General features: G+C 42.1%; 1 protein-coding gene across 1 annotated transcript in view; it reads right to left on the reverse strand.

Moving 5' to 3' along the window:
• Window positions 1-775: 775 nt before the first annotated feature.
• The window catches only part of CATSPERB (cation channel sperm associated auxiliary subunit beta), a 152,580-nt gene continuing 138,328 nt past the window's right edge, over window positions 776-15,027 (reverse strand). The window contains 6 exon segments of the mRNA XM_045396737.3: window positions 776-860; window positions 1,830-2,035; window positions 8,064-8,138; window positions 8,835-8,935; window positions 10,994-11,129; window positions 13,054-13,164. Of these exon segments, the coding sequence (XP_045252672.3) occupies window positions 776-860; window positions 1,830-2,035; window positions 8,064-8,138; window positions 8,835-8,935; window positions 10,994-11,129; window positions 13,054-13,164 (714 nt within the window).

Consider the following 15,027-nt stretch of genomic DNA (forward strand, 5'->3'; position numbering starts at 1 on the left):
TGAGAACCCTGTTAGTGATAGGGACAGGAGGCAGAGAAATTCTAGGCAGAAAAGGGCAGAGTCCCTGGAGAAGCCCCACCCTCAAGCTTGGAACCATGGCCCAAAGTGAGAACATGCATTCCTGTTTTCCTACTCAAATATTGCCTTTTCCAAAACCACACATGGCCTGCCCCACCCCCAATCCTGTACCCATTAAAAACCCATTACCCGACTGGCAGAGAGCAGAGAAGGGGAGAAGAAGAGAAGCAGCTGGACGTCGGAGACTGTGGTCCGACGTCAGAGACAAGCAGCTTGACTTCAGAGGGATGGTTTGACGGTGTTGCTTCAGAGAGGAGTCTGGCCAGGGATGACCAGACTCCAGCGCTCCAGGGGAAGATCACCTTCCTGCTCCAGCCCTCTTCCAACTCTCCTTCCTGTCAAGAGCCACTTCCATCAGCAATAAAATCCTCCACATTCACCACCCTTCAATTTGTTCATGCAAACTGATTTTTCCTAGACACTGAACAAGAGCTTGGGTACCATGGGTGTGGACACTAAAAGCTGTCACATTGACCCTCTGCCCTCGCTGCTAAAGAGCAACTGCCTCCCACAAAAAGGCAGAGAGCCCACTGAGCTGTTTAACACTTAAGCCATCCACGGACAGCAGAGTTAAAAGAGCACTGTAACATACGCCTTCTGCGACTTTGGGGATCATGACTCCTCCTCCCTAGATGCTGCCTTGGGGCCTACATGGAGTTTTGCTCCTGCTGGCACCCAAAAGTGCTCACTCTGGCTCCTACACCCGCTCACCTGCATGCTCCCCCTCCCATGAGGGGTTGAGAGCTGCAGGCTGAATAAGTGAGGCATCCCTGTCACGAGGCCTGTGAAGGGGTCAAGGAAAATTTCCTGTTTCATTAGGTAGGTGTTAATGTCTTCCCATTTTATAGGTGAAGCAACTCATGCACAAATAAATTAACTTGCCCAAGGTTACATATCTGGTAAATGGCAAACCCAGGAGGTCTGGCTCTGGAGTCTGATTCTCTTGCCCACTTGCTGCACTGCCCTCTCTAAGGAATTTTAATGCTAGATGGTCTCAGACCTGGATTGGATGCTTCCTTGCCTTATGTTTCAAAACAGTGTGCTGCCCTCCTGAGCTTTTCCAGGGAGCATGAGGCTCTGATCTCTGAATGTTATGGTCATCTTCCGACTACCTGGGGACTGGTACTTTGAGAGCACACAGAGATACAGCTTTTGGAATTCTCCATGCTGCATGTAGGTTTGTAAACCAATACCCTGCTCAGATACCGCATTCTTCTAACACCCTAATGATGGGGTCACATTTCCCTCTCTAGGTACGACAATCTGGTTTTGAAGTTGCCGGAAGAAACTTGAATGGCTTCCTCTTTCATTCCCACAAGGCTCTGAAAACACTTCTGCTGATCCGCCGTCTTCACTCCTACCTCACCTTGGCATAACTGCACTCTACTCAAACGCTATCTGGAAGGAGCAGAGCTCAGGGCTTCTGACCCCACAGAATGGGCTCCAGGCACTAAGAGGTGAACAACACAGAACACCTGTTCCATGTTGAGTTGGTTGTCATTTTATACTTTTCTAAAAACCTCAAGGAAAATCTTCAACATAAGCCCTGGCATAAGACATTTTCTATGTATTCAAAATAAGAAAAGGGAATGGTGAATATATTGACAAGTAGCAATTTGAATTATAATGACAATTCTGTAGGATTTTATGTAGCGTGCACATTTAACATTTAAGTATATTGTTCTTGGAATTGTATGATAAAACTAGAAAATAAAGAGAAATTATGATGACTATGTATTCACTCTTCAGACTTTCATCTACGAATCAGCTCACTGAGAGTGATACTTGAAAGCTTCGCTTGTTTTCTTCTAATCCAGTTTTGGAATGTCTTCCACGGATGGATGCCATGCAGTTGAAACATAAATGCCATAAAAATTAATCCCCCTAGCACTACCGCTGTTGCCACGGCAATAAGCGTGTGTCCTGGGAATGGCAGTGGTGCCTCATCAACATAAATCTGCAACAGAAAAAGCAAAGTCTTTAAGCTTTCTGAATTTAGCAATGCAAAACACTGAAAATTTTATGGTCCCCACAATTAATCGGAGAGCAAAACGCTGCCCAGAGTTACAAAGACATTCAGCATCCACAAAGCTTGGAAACAGTCTCTTGACAATTGAACAAGTAACAATTTGCCTACAATAAATAGGGGCTAAGAAGTACATGTATTATCCTATGCCTTTACCCTATCTTTAACGGTGGAAGGAGGCAGATAAAATGCTTACACAGCAGAACATTCTCTGTTCAGTCACAGAGGAATGGGCAAAGAGCTCTGGGAACGTGGAGGAGGGAATGCCTACCTGCCTAGGGCAGTCAGGGAATGCGCTTTCTGAGCTGGATCATGACGAATAAGTGGGTTCACAGAAGAGAAGGAGATAAAGGAACATTCCAGGTAGAGGCCTATGTCTGTGCTCTTTCAAGCTACCACCTCTTTAGGAAATCCTCTTTGTAGGTGCTGCCAGTATAGGAAACTTTTTATGTATTCAAAATGTTTCCTCTGCATGAATAGCTAATTAACAGAAGCAAGTAAATTTCTGGAGGAGAGGTAGGATGATTGACAGAGAGGGACAGTGATGCCTTTTTCTCTGAGATGTGAGGCAAGGGTGGGGTCATTGTATGTTAAATATAGAAGTGGGGCATAAAGAAAGTAGGGGGTTCAAGCCCAGGCTTATGTTTCCTTTGTGAAGCAGGAAGCCAGATCATCTTTTGTGGGAGAAGAACATGCTGATGAGTGGAACTAGGACAGTAGGGAATGTGGGAAAGTGCAAAGGACAAGAAAAAGGATGACGGGCTGCTTTAAGGCCTAGCTCAAGTTAAAGGTATGGCCATCCTCCCAGTGACCCAAGGAGGTAGCTGGTTTCTTAGAAACAGTCTCTCCATGCTACAAATTCTCTGAAATTCCCCTCACATTCATTCTTTCCATTCTTTCAGTACTGCTACTGTGATTATTGTGCCACTTTTCATAAATAGGCTACTCTAGTAGCCTCCTTCCCAGGCCACCAGTCCATGTTGACATCCTAACATTGCCAGATTTATCTTTGTATAAAACACCAGTCTGTGTATAAACACCTTTTTCCAAAAAATGTTTAATAGCTTTTCATTGTTGACAGGAATGTTGACAGGAATGCTCTAAAGCTTTCACTCCGACATTCAAAGCTTTCCACAACTGGTTTTCTTCTAAATAACCTTATATCCCAGCCAAATGGATTTCAGCTATTCAAAAAGCAAACTTTATGCTTTTGACAGTGATAGGAGGCAGTCAAATGCCTAGGCAGATAGGGCAGGTCCCTGGTGAAACCTGACCTTCAAGCTGAAGACAGTCCCAGGTAAATCCACATACCGAATTCAGAACCTGTGTTCCTGTTTGGCATGCTTTCCTCTGACTGATCCCACCCTTCACCTGTTTTACATATACCTATCCTTCCTAATTGGTTTTCTACACTGCTGTGCCCACCTTTGAGTGGTGACTTCGCTTTAGCCTTTCTTTGCATACTTATAAACCAATCAGCATGCTCTCCCCTATTCTGAGCCCATAAAGGCCCCAGACTCAGCCACACTGGCAAAGAAACCACCTGACTGCAGGGGTGAGGGACCACCCCCATGTCCCCTCTCTGCTGAGAGCTGTTCCATCACTCAATAAAATTATTCTCTGCCCTCCTCACTCTTCAGTTGTCAGTGTATCCTCATTACACTTGGATGCAGGACAAGAACATGGGTACAAGCTACAACACAGGTGGGACAAGTGGGCAGGGTGCCTCCGGCAGCAGGCTCAGGGCTGAGCAAGGGCCAGGTGGAGGGTGTCACCAGCTGTGGAGGTCCCTGGTTGGTAAAGTGGCCAAGAAAAATCCTGAATCACTTTCCCATCTCTGTACCTGGTCTCTCCATACAGAATGCCTTCCTTATCCATTTCTACCTAATGAAATTTCAGTCACTCCACCAGATGATGTAAAAATTTCACTTGTGGCTGGGTGCGGTGGCTCATGTCTGTAATCCCAGCACTTTGGGAGGCTGAGGCAGGCAGATCATGAGGTCAGGAGATCAAGACCATCCTGGCAAACATGGTGAAACCCCGTCTCTACTAAAAATACAAAAAAATTAGCCAGGCATGGTGGTGGGTGCCTATAGTCCCAGCTACTCGGGAGGCTGAGGCAGGAGAAAGGTATGAACCCAGGAGGCGGAGCTTGCAGTGAGCCGAGATTGCACCACTGCACTCCAGCCTGGGCGACAGAGTGAGACTCTGTCTCAAAAAAAAAAAAAAAAAAAAAAAAAAAAAAAAAAAAAAAAATTTCACTTGCTTATTTAAGCCATTTATCATGTGTCTAAGATGAGAAACGTTTATCACCTCTGATTTCTGTATTCTCCATCTAAATTGCTACCTCTAAAGTTCTGAAATATACTTTTTCTTCAAATGTTTCCCTTCTAATCTTCTTCAACCATCCAAGTATTCCACACCATTTCTAAAAAAGGTTAAACCTCAGAATTAGGAGTCTGTTTTAGATACAATGTCTATTTACTCCTAAAGTAATTTGTATTTTTAAGCACAAAAATTCACTTAAATAATCAGAGTACAATGATCAAAGTCAAGAAATTAACATTAAGACAATACTATAATGTAATTGCAGATCTTACTCCTTTTTTTTCTTTTTTTCCAGTTACCCCCATAATGTATTTTGGGTGAAAGAAAATCCAAGCTTATGGGTTGCATTTCATTGTTTCAGGATTCTCCTTTCTCCTCCCCTTTCTTTCCTTGACGGAGCTTTGCTATGTTACCAACCTGGAGTGCAGTGGTTATTCACTGACACATTCATACTGGACTGAGGCCTCAAACCCCTGGCCTCAGAGGATCCTCCCTTGGCCTCCCAAATAGCTGGGGTTGCAGTCATGTGTCACCAGGTCTGGCTATTTCAGGGTACTTTCTTTTTTCTTTTTTTTTTTTTTTTTTTGAGACAGAGTCTCACTTCTGTCACCCAGGCTGGATGAAGTGCAGTGGTGCGATCTTGGCTCACTGCAATCTCTGTCTCCTGGGTTCAAGCAATTCTCTTGCCTCAGCCTCCCGAGTAACTGGGATTATAGGCATGCACTACCACACCTGGCTAATTTTTGTATTTTTAGTAGAGATGGGGTTTCACCATGTTGTCCAGGCTGGTCTTGAACTCCTGAGCTCAAGTGATCCACCTGCGTTGACCTCCCAAAGTGTTGGGATTACAGGCGTGAGCCACCACACCCAGCCTATTTCAGGGTACTTTCAAAAGCAGGTTCCAACAGTCCCAAGAACCTTTATATTCTTTCTCTATATTTTCTTAACAATTCTTTTCCTTTATTAATGGTGCAGTCACTGCCTATCTTTCTTTTATCCATTTTTGTTCTTCCTCCATTCCTGAAGCTTCAGGTTTCCTGCTGTTATCACTTTTCTTCTGCTTGAAGAACTTCTTTAAGCATTTTCAAAAGAGAAGTTCTCCTGACAATGGATTCTCTTAGTTTTCTTTCATTTGAGAAAGTCTTGATTGTTTATTCCTGAAGGATATGTTCAGTAGGTAGAGAATTCTGGATTGACAATCCTTCCTTCCCACCCAACCCTCACCCCCAACACTTTAAAGATGTTGTATAACTTTCTTTTGCCTCTGTGGTTTCTGTTGAGAAATCAGCAGTCAAACCGTACCCTTGTATACAGTGTGATTTTTCTCTGACCATTTTCAATATTTTATCATCTTGATTTTTGGTAGTTGATTATGATGTGTTTGGGCATGGTTTTCTCTATCTTTATCTTGTTTAGGGCTCATTAAGCTTCTTGAATATGTAAATTTGTGTCTTCACCAAACTTGAGGCTTTTCAGTCTTTATTTCTTTCCTTTCTTCTTCTTTTTTTTTTGAGACAGGGTCTCATTCTGTCACCCAGACTGGAGTGCAGTGGCATGATCTCAGCTCACTGCAGCCTTGACCTCCCAGGCTGAAGCAATCCTCCCACTTTGGCCTCTAGAGTAGCTGGAACTACAGGTGTGTGCCTCCATGCCTGGCTAATTTTTTTGCATTTGTAGACAGGGCCTTGCCATGTTGCTCAGTTGGTCTTAAATTCCTGAGCTCAAGCGATCCACCCACCTTGGCCTCCCAAAGTGCTGGGATTTTTTTCCCCATACCAATCTCTTTCTCCTCTTTTTCATGGACTCTGATGACATAAATGTTAGACCTCCTGGTACTGTCACACAGATCCCTGAGGCAAGATCTTCTTCTTCTTAAAATATTTTTTCTTCAGGTTGGGTTTCCACTGACCTGCTTTCAAGTTCACTGATTTTTTTCTTGTTCCATATCCATTCAGCAATTGATTCCTTTTGATAGTTTTAAAATTTAGATACTATAGTTTTTAGTTCTAAAATTTCCATTTTGTCCTTTTTAAGTAGCTTCTAGATCTCTGCTGATAATCTATCACTTTCTACTTATTTCGAAAGTGTTTACCTGTACCATATTGGAGCATGGTTATAATAGCTAGTTTAGAATATTTGATAATTGCATTTGTGGTCCTTTGTTGATGCCTTTTCAGAATTGATTATATTGTCTTGGTTCTTGACATGGTGAATAATATCAGATTGTATCCTGGTGAATAATGGTGAGTAACATCAGATTGTATCCTGGTAAATATGGTGAATAGCATTAGATTGTATCCTGGACATTTTTGATGTTATGTTGGGAGACTCTGGTTCTTGTTTAAAAGTTATCTGGAAAATGCTGATTATCTATTGTTCGTTTTTAGCAGTCAATCACACTGTTTGAGTGCAGATCACAAGTTATGCCTCACCTTCTGTGGGTGGTGGTTTCAGTGTCAGTTCAGTTTTCCAAGCTGTTGCTATGCTATTTGTGTCTTCCTGCTTGGTACCTGTGCCACTCAGGAGCTGCTCAGAAACTAGAGGATGTTTACTTTGTAGTTTTATTTCAAAGCCTTTGCTATTTTCTTTAGGTGTGCCCTGCTCATATGCAGCTTCTTCCTGGTGCTAGTTTCTATAAAGAATCAGGACTCCCTTTCTCCAGCCCTCTTCTCATAGAGATGTCCCCCCATGCTTTCCACTCTTAGAGGTCCTTTTCCTCGTTCTCTGGAAAGAAAGCTGAGCTTCTACGAGAATTTTAGCCCTCTGTGCTATTGTGCTGTTCCCCACAACCAGGGCTGCTCTTGAGCCAAAGAGACGAGAAAAGAGAGAAAAAAATAACAGGGATTTTCCTTCACACTCCTTATGTGACAGATGCTTCTTTTCCTAGTTTCTTTACCTAGTGGGTTGAATTTTTCTCTCAGGGTTTTAGAGGTTTACACTGCTGCAATGGCCACCCACCACTGTAGTAGTGCAGAGCCATTATTGGGGCTGACCTTAGAGCTGGGTCAGAACAGGAGAGAGAGAGAGAGAGACAAAGAGAGAGAGAGAATGTTAATGTAACATCAGCATTTGACAATGACTCATTAATTGATTTTTATCAAATCCTTATTCCTTCCCATGCCTCACAGGCAACAGATGTCATTATGTGAATAAGCAAAAATGAGTGGTCGCTTTCATGGGATGATTTGGGAAAGACTGATTCTAGTTTCCAATTTCTTTGGATCTTGAAAGCCTTTGAAATATTTAAGACAATGATTACAGTTCAGACAGCCATAAGGAGGATAATCAGACTAGAAACTAAAAGTTACAGAAATATGTTCTTTGGAGTAGGGGTGAGAGGAAGAGCATTAAAAGTCAGAAAACTGGGCTCAACAAGGAAGGTGGAGAAGGAACAAAAACAAAAACAGCCACGTATTATTATATGTATTATTAAAATTCTGCCAGCATCAATCAGTCCTGGCACCCATCACGCACCCTGGCTTCATCACTACTGACAGTGTCACTGCTACCCTTCAGGATCCCCTGTCTTTAAGCCTCGTCCATCACAACAATTCTGCCAATTTTTTCTCTTCAATGTCTCTTGAATTGGTTTTGTCACGTTTTTTCCCCAGCCATCACCCCTTCATTTTACCTGAAATTCTTCAATTAAGTTACAAAAAGTGACTCCTGAAATGACGGTCACTCTAAAGTGGAAAAGTTCAGAGCCCTGTGGAAAAAAGCACACCCAGTTGTTAGCAGCATCAACATGTACATTCCTTTAAATATTAATAAAAATATACCCTGGGGCCACTGTTCCTATAGATGCTGCATGAAAAGATCCCCATCCTCTTCCTAAGGCTCTCAGACATACACATCATGTATCAAAATAAAAAAATAAAAAGATGGATTGAAGTGGAGGGATTCAATAGTTGATACGGTTTTTTTTTGTTTTTTTTTAGAATGAGGAGATTAAAACTAAATCTGGCCTTGATAAATACTTTGGACTAATCTCGTATATGCGGTTTCAGTATGTTCCCTAATTCTGACTGGTTTTCACAATTATCTGTATTATACCAACTTCATGTATTTTTATGGGCAGCTGGAACCAGAAGACACGTTCCCCGTGCATATCCAGGTGAATAATACTGAGCGCATTTCTTCCCTCTCACCTTCGGAAACACTCTTTCTTCTCCACTTTGCTAAATAATATGTCTTGCCTATCTGCCCAAAACTTTGGAAATAATAACACCAGGGGAAATGGAGAAAAAATAAACCCTCTTCATATACTTTAAAGGTATATACTTTAAAGGTGTTATTCCCACCATTCCTGGTTACCTATACTTTCTAATTAAAGCCAATCTTAGTTTAGACATACATGTTTTATCTAAACTCAACACAGTAAAAACAACAATGCCATCATTACCTTTATGCTTAAGTTGAGACCTGAAGGATTATACACTGCAGCACCAACAATTGGTTCTACTAATTTTTTCATTTTTTTAATCTTTTCTGGCACAGTGTGTTCTAAAAATACATAAAACATATTTTAAGCACACTTATTTTCTCATTTTGTATTAGGTTGGTGCAAAAGTAATTGCTGTTTTTGCCATTACTTTTAATTTACTATTACTATTTCATTTGCAATTACTAATATAAAATTTGTTAGGCACATTAAGGTGCAATGAAAGCTTTCACTCCATAACATGACTAAGTTATCCCATACTTTTAGTTCTTTTTTTTTTTTTTTTTTTTTTTTTGAGACGGAGTCATGCTCTGTCGCCCAGGCTGGAGTGCAGTGGCCGGATCTCAGCTCACTGCAAGCTCCGCCTCCCGGGTTCACGCCATTCTCCTGCCTCAGCCTCCCAAGTAGCTGGGACTACAGGCGCCCGCCACTTCACCTGGCTAGTTTTTTGTATTTTTTAGTAGAGACGGGGTTTCACCATGTTAGCCAGGATGGTCTCGATCTCCTGACCTCGTGATCCGCCCGTCTCGGCCTCCCAAAGTGCTGGGATTACAGGCTTGAGCCACCGCGCCCGGCCTCATACTTTTAGTTCTGCTTGACTTTGTAGGCAATGTATTTAGGGGAGTGAGGCCCAATATCTCACATTGCCTTCGAGGGCATTCTCAAGAAGTTCAAGACTTCTGATCACCTTCACGCTGACCTTTTCCTTCCAGCCCCATGCTCAGGATCAGTCCTGACCTGCATGTGCTTCGTGTTTTTGGCAGTAAGGTCATCTCAGGACCTCCTTACTGATAGGTAAACGATTTATAATAAGGTGGCAGTAAAGTTTTACAATGGGATTACTTGACAATTTTCCTGCCTTTCTTGTCATCCTTTCTAAAACTAGACAGGTAGTGTAGGGGTTAGACGTTGCAGGGGTATAAAGGTACACAGAATCTAAAGGAAAAGAAACAGCTGTGATTGTAATTTCCAATTTCCATAGTGTAAATATTCTCACCCTGGCTAATTTCAAGCTACCAATGGTTTAACATCCAGCTTGTAAAATGTTTTAATATTTAATGATCAGGACTCCAAAACTGGTAAGAACAGTTTCCAGCACACCACAGAAAATGGGGATGTCCGTTAATGCAAAATATTTAGTAACTTTATTTTGCTGGATTTTTCATTTCAAAAATGCATTATGTTGGCCAGAGTAAGACTCACTGAATACCAAATGCCCAGATATTTAGTAACATATTAATGGCTGACCAAAATTTGTTTAGTTAATTATTTCTACCTACCTACCTATCTCGTTAGAGTATTCAAACGTGAACACAAAATGTGTAACAAAAAGTTACATATTTGAGGTAAAGTGAATAGGGGTAAACATCTTATTTAAAATATATCTGCATCTTTTCAATTATTTTACCATAAAACCTTTAAGAATTAGAAGATAGATCCTAAAGATTATCTGGCCACACCTTTCACAACCCCCTCTGTCACACTGAATCAGCAGGGAAAGGAGACACCAGACCAGCATGCAGCACAAATTTAATCAGTCACTGTTGCTATTTTTTTTTTTTTTTGAGACAGAGTCTTGCTCTGTTGCCTAGGCTGGAGTGCAGTGGCACGTTCTCAGCTCACTGGAAGCTCTGCCTCCTGGGTTCACGCCATTCTCCTGCCTCAGCCTCCCGAGTAGCTGGGACTACAGGTACCCGCCACCACACCTGGCTAATTTTTTGTATTTTTAGTAGAGACGGGGTTTCACCGTGTTAGCCAGGATGGTCTTGATCTCCTGACCTCGTGATCCGCCTGCCTCGGCCTCCCAAAGTGCTGGGATTACAGGCGTGAGCCACTGCGCCCGGCTCCACTGTTGCTATTAATCCACAAAATGACTTTCCTTTTTTTTTGCAGTATAAATTATTCAAAAATGCTTTTACCATAGAATCCAGGCCTCTGGAAGTGATGATGAAATCAGTGGGAAACAGAAGTAAACAGCAATATGCCAACTGATCCAAATCCATTTGCAAGAACTCCTGGCTCTCTTTTGTGTGAACAAGCTTTGAAAACCATTGATCTTTGTAAACCAGTAACAATATTACTTATAAGATAAAATAATTACAGATGAAAGCAAACCCTACTCAGTTTCCAGTTTTGCCTCATGTTCACTTCAGTCACAGTAACCAGATATGGAGATTCCAATGGGACACGTCCATCCTCGTTGATAATTTCCAAAGAAACTGGATATTGTGTAATTGGAAACTTAAAGCGAGGAACCTAAAATACAAATTCCAAGAATGAATGTAAACTTGGAAAAGTCAATAGTCACTTCATTTCCTGGTAAAAAACGAAAAGATACATTGCCAATAGTTTGGCTGTTCAATGAAATGTGCTTGTGAGGGGTTTCTGCCTTTTCAGTCATGAAAATGTCTTAGAGCAGAATCAATGTGAACTCCAAAGGCAGTCTATACATTGTGGTAACAAAACTCATCATTCTATAGGCCCTTTTCACAGGAATTTACTATGATGTCATTCAAACTTTTTTTTGGCTAAATCATATCCCAGAAAGCCATGCATAGATCGCTCACCCTCCTTTTGCCACTTTTCCAGCCAGTCAGTCTTTCAGGCACAATCTGTAAACTTGGCTCTGGCATCAGAGCTTAAATCCAGCCCCAAAGCATGTTAATAATGTGATCTTTGGCAAATTGCCTGACTTCTCTGTGGCTCGAATTAAATGAGACAAATCTCGGAGAAGGCTTAGAGTAGCATTTAGTAGATAGTAAGTGCTCACAAAACATTATTTTAGTTCAGCAAGGGGGTATATAAAAACAGCCCTCATCATTTACAGAATGCTGGCCGGACACAATGGCTCACGCTTGTAATCCCAACACTTTGGGAGGCTGAGGCAGGCAGATCACTTGAGGTCAGGAGTTTGAGAACAGTCTGGCCAACATGGTGAAACCCCATCTCTACTAAAAAATACAAAAATTAGCTGGGCATAGTGGTGGGCGCCTGTAGTCCCAGCTACTTGAGAGGCTGAGGCAGGAGAATCACTTAAACCTGGGAGGCGGAGGTTGTAGTGAGCTGAGATCGCACCATTGCACTCTGGCCTGGGCGACAGAGCGAGACTCGGTCTCAAAAAAAGTAAAAACAAAAATAAAATAATGAAAATTTACAGAATGCTGACTCTATGCCAACATATTGTGTGTGTATATATATATATAATATGTATCATATATAGTCTCTAGATGTCTTATATGTAATTTTACATATATGTAGTCTGTGAAATAACAGTTTCTCAATATACAGTCTTACAAGGCCTTTGAAATTGATCTGTTTGAAAGATATACCAACTGCATATTTGTTTTTTTCTTTTGTTTTGAAATGGAATCTTGCTCTGTCACCCAGGCTGGAGTGCAGTGGTGCGATCTCTGCTTACTGCAACCTCTGCCTCCCAGGTTCAAGCAATTCTCCTGTCTTAGCCTCCTGAGTAGCTGGTACTACAGGTGCACGCCACCATGCCCGGCTAATTTTTGTATTTTTAGTAGAGATTGGGTTTCACCATATTGGTCAGACTGGTTTCGAACTCCTGACCTCAGGTGATCCACCTGCCTCGGCCTCCCAAAGTGCTGGGATTACAGGTGTGAGTCACTGCACCTGGCCCCAACTGCGTATTTTACTCTTCTAATGCAAACTTTGATACTAAGAGAATAAAATATTATTTGACACAGAAGCCTTCTCTTAACCAACATATTATACCGTCTTTCATTTGTGACTGTCAGCAGGCTGAGCTTGATTACAATGACTTTGCCTTCTATGTTCCAAGAACCTGATACAAGATACTCAAAGTTGTTTTAAATGAATCAATATTTACTATAACCTGGTATAGTGTTTTACAGACTACAAGTTGCTTTCGTATACATAGGGGTGTGTTTGGGTGTGGGCGAGTGTGTGTCTTTATATGAATGCTGTGGAATGGACAAGGTAGTGCAGGTATTACTGTTTTATTTTACCAATGAGGTTCATTAACTTGCAAGGTACATTTAAATCTGGATCTTTCTAGCTCAGTGTCACATTTAGCTCTGCATCATAATAAGACATTATTTATATGTCTTAGTTTTCATGTTTAACCCAAAGGCACATTTCAAAATCTTGTTGGTAAGAAAGTATCCTATCTTCAGGTAATTAAAAATGATCTTACTTTTTCCCTGCAATCTGAGAAAGCAACAGCATGTGAAAACTTCTGATCCTTTGTGCAGTTACATTCCTCCCGAGTGGAAACATTAGCACACTGTTTGAATTTACCAGTTTTCTGCAAATAGAAGTAACAGATGTTGACTTGTTTTTCTGTGTTGCAGGATTTCTGCAAACTGATAAATATCTAATAAATATTTATTCCCTGAGTAAGTGAAATTCCTGAGAAGTTAAAAGGGGAAAGCAAGTCATTAATAATAAAGTAAGAATAGAAGTACAGTGTTTCTGAATTTTAATTGCCCCCTTGTGTGGTAATTTGAACCTGAGTATTACTCAGCCACTTGCCGGTTTACCTCGTGCAGTTGCATGGGACCTAGAAAGGCTGTGTCATTCTGAATTCTGCATCCCAGGACTACCAAACTAACTACTCTTGGCCCCTGCCATTGCAGGGATCCAGATGGTGACCTAAAATGAGTGGCCTTGATGACGTGGGGCTGCACACTCTCCAAACCTACTATTTCATACTTGTCTTTCTTCATAGCATACGTTGATATTTTAAATCTCCACTCTATCTGCCCATTTGTCCTTCATTTATACTTGATCTCTCTTGCCATTACTTTATTTTATTATCATTATTATTATTATTATTATTATTATTTTTAGAGATAGTGTCTTGCTCTGTTGCCCAGGCTTTACTGGAGGGGCTCAATCATAGCTCACTGCAGTCTTGAACTCCTAGACTCAAGCAATCCTCCCATCTCATCCTCCCTAGTATTATAGTTGGGACTACAGGCACACACCACCACACTTGGCTGATTGAAACAAAATTTTTTTGGTAGAGAGTCTATCCTGACTATGTGATAGAAAAGAAAAACCCATTTTCTGGGGAGAAATTCAAGCCAGTTGCAGAAATTTGCAAGTAGTAAGGAGCCTACTGTTAATCCTCAAGACTTTGGGGAAAATGTCTCCAGAGACCTTCATGGCAGCCCCTTCCATCACAGGCCCAGAGGCCCAGGAGGAAAAAGTGGTTTTGTGGGCCAGGCACAGGGTCCCCATGCTGTGTGTAGCCTAGGCGCTTGGTGCCCTGTGTCCCAGCTGCTCCAGCTATGGCAGAAAGGGGCCAACGTACAGCTCAGGCTGTGGCTTCAGAGGGTGGAAGCCCCAAACCTTGGCAGCTTTCACATGGTATTGAGGCTGTGTGGGTGCACAGAAGTCAAGAATTGAGGTTTGGAAACCTCTGCCTAGATTTCAGATGTATGGAAACACCTGGATGCCCAGGCAAAAGTTTTCTGCAGGTGTGGGGCCCTCATGGAGAACCTCTACTAGGGCAGTGCAGAAGGGAAATGTGGGGTGGGAGCCCCCACACAGAGTCCCTACTGGGGTACTGCCTAGTGGAGCTGTGAGAATAGGGCCAACGTCCTCCAGACCCCAGAATGGTAAATCCACTGACACCTTGCACCGTGTGCCTGGAAAAGCCGCAGACACTCAACATCAGCCCATGAAAGCAGCCAGGAGGGAGGCTGTACCCTGCAAAGCCACAGGGGTGGAGCTGCCCAAGACCATGGGAACCAACCTCTTGCATCAACATGACCTGGAGTCAAAGGAGATCATTTTAGATCTTTAAAATTTGACTGCTCTGCTGGATTTTGGACTTGCATGGGTCCTATAACCCCTTGGTTTTGGCAAATTTCTCCCATTTGGAATGGCTGTATTTACCCAATATGTGTAACACCATTGTATCTAGGAAGTAACTAGTTTGTTTTGATTTTACAGGCTCATATGTGGAAGGGACTTGCCTTGTCTCACATGAGACTTTGTAACGTGGACTTTCGGGTTAATGCTGAAATGAGTTAAGACTTTAGGGGACTTAAGTCTTTAGGGGGATGATTCGTTTTGAAATGTGAGGACATGAGATTTGGAGGGGTCAGGGGCAGAGTGATATGGTTGGCTGTGTTCCCACCCAAATCTCAACTTGAATTGC

This window comes from Macaca fascicularis, chromosome 7 (genome assembly GCF_037993035.2).
Source record: "Macaca fascicularis isolate 582-1 chromosome 7, T2T-MFA8v1.1".
Classification (NCBI taxonomy): Eukaryota; Metazoa; Chordata; class Mammalia; order Primates; family Cercopithecidae; genus Macaca; species Macaca fascicularis.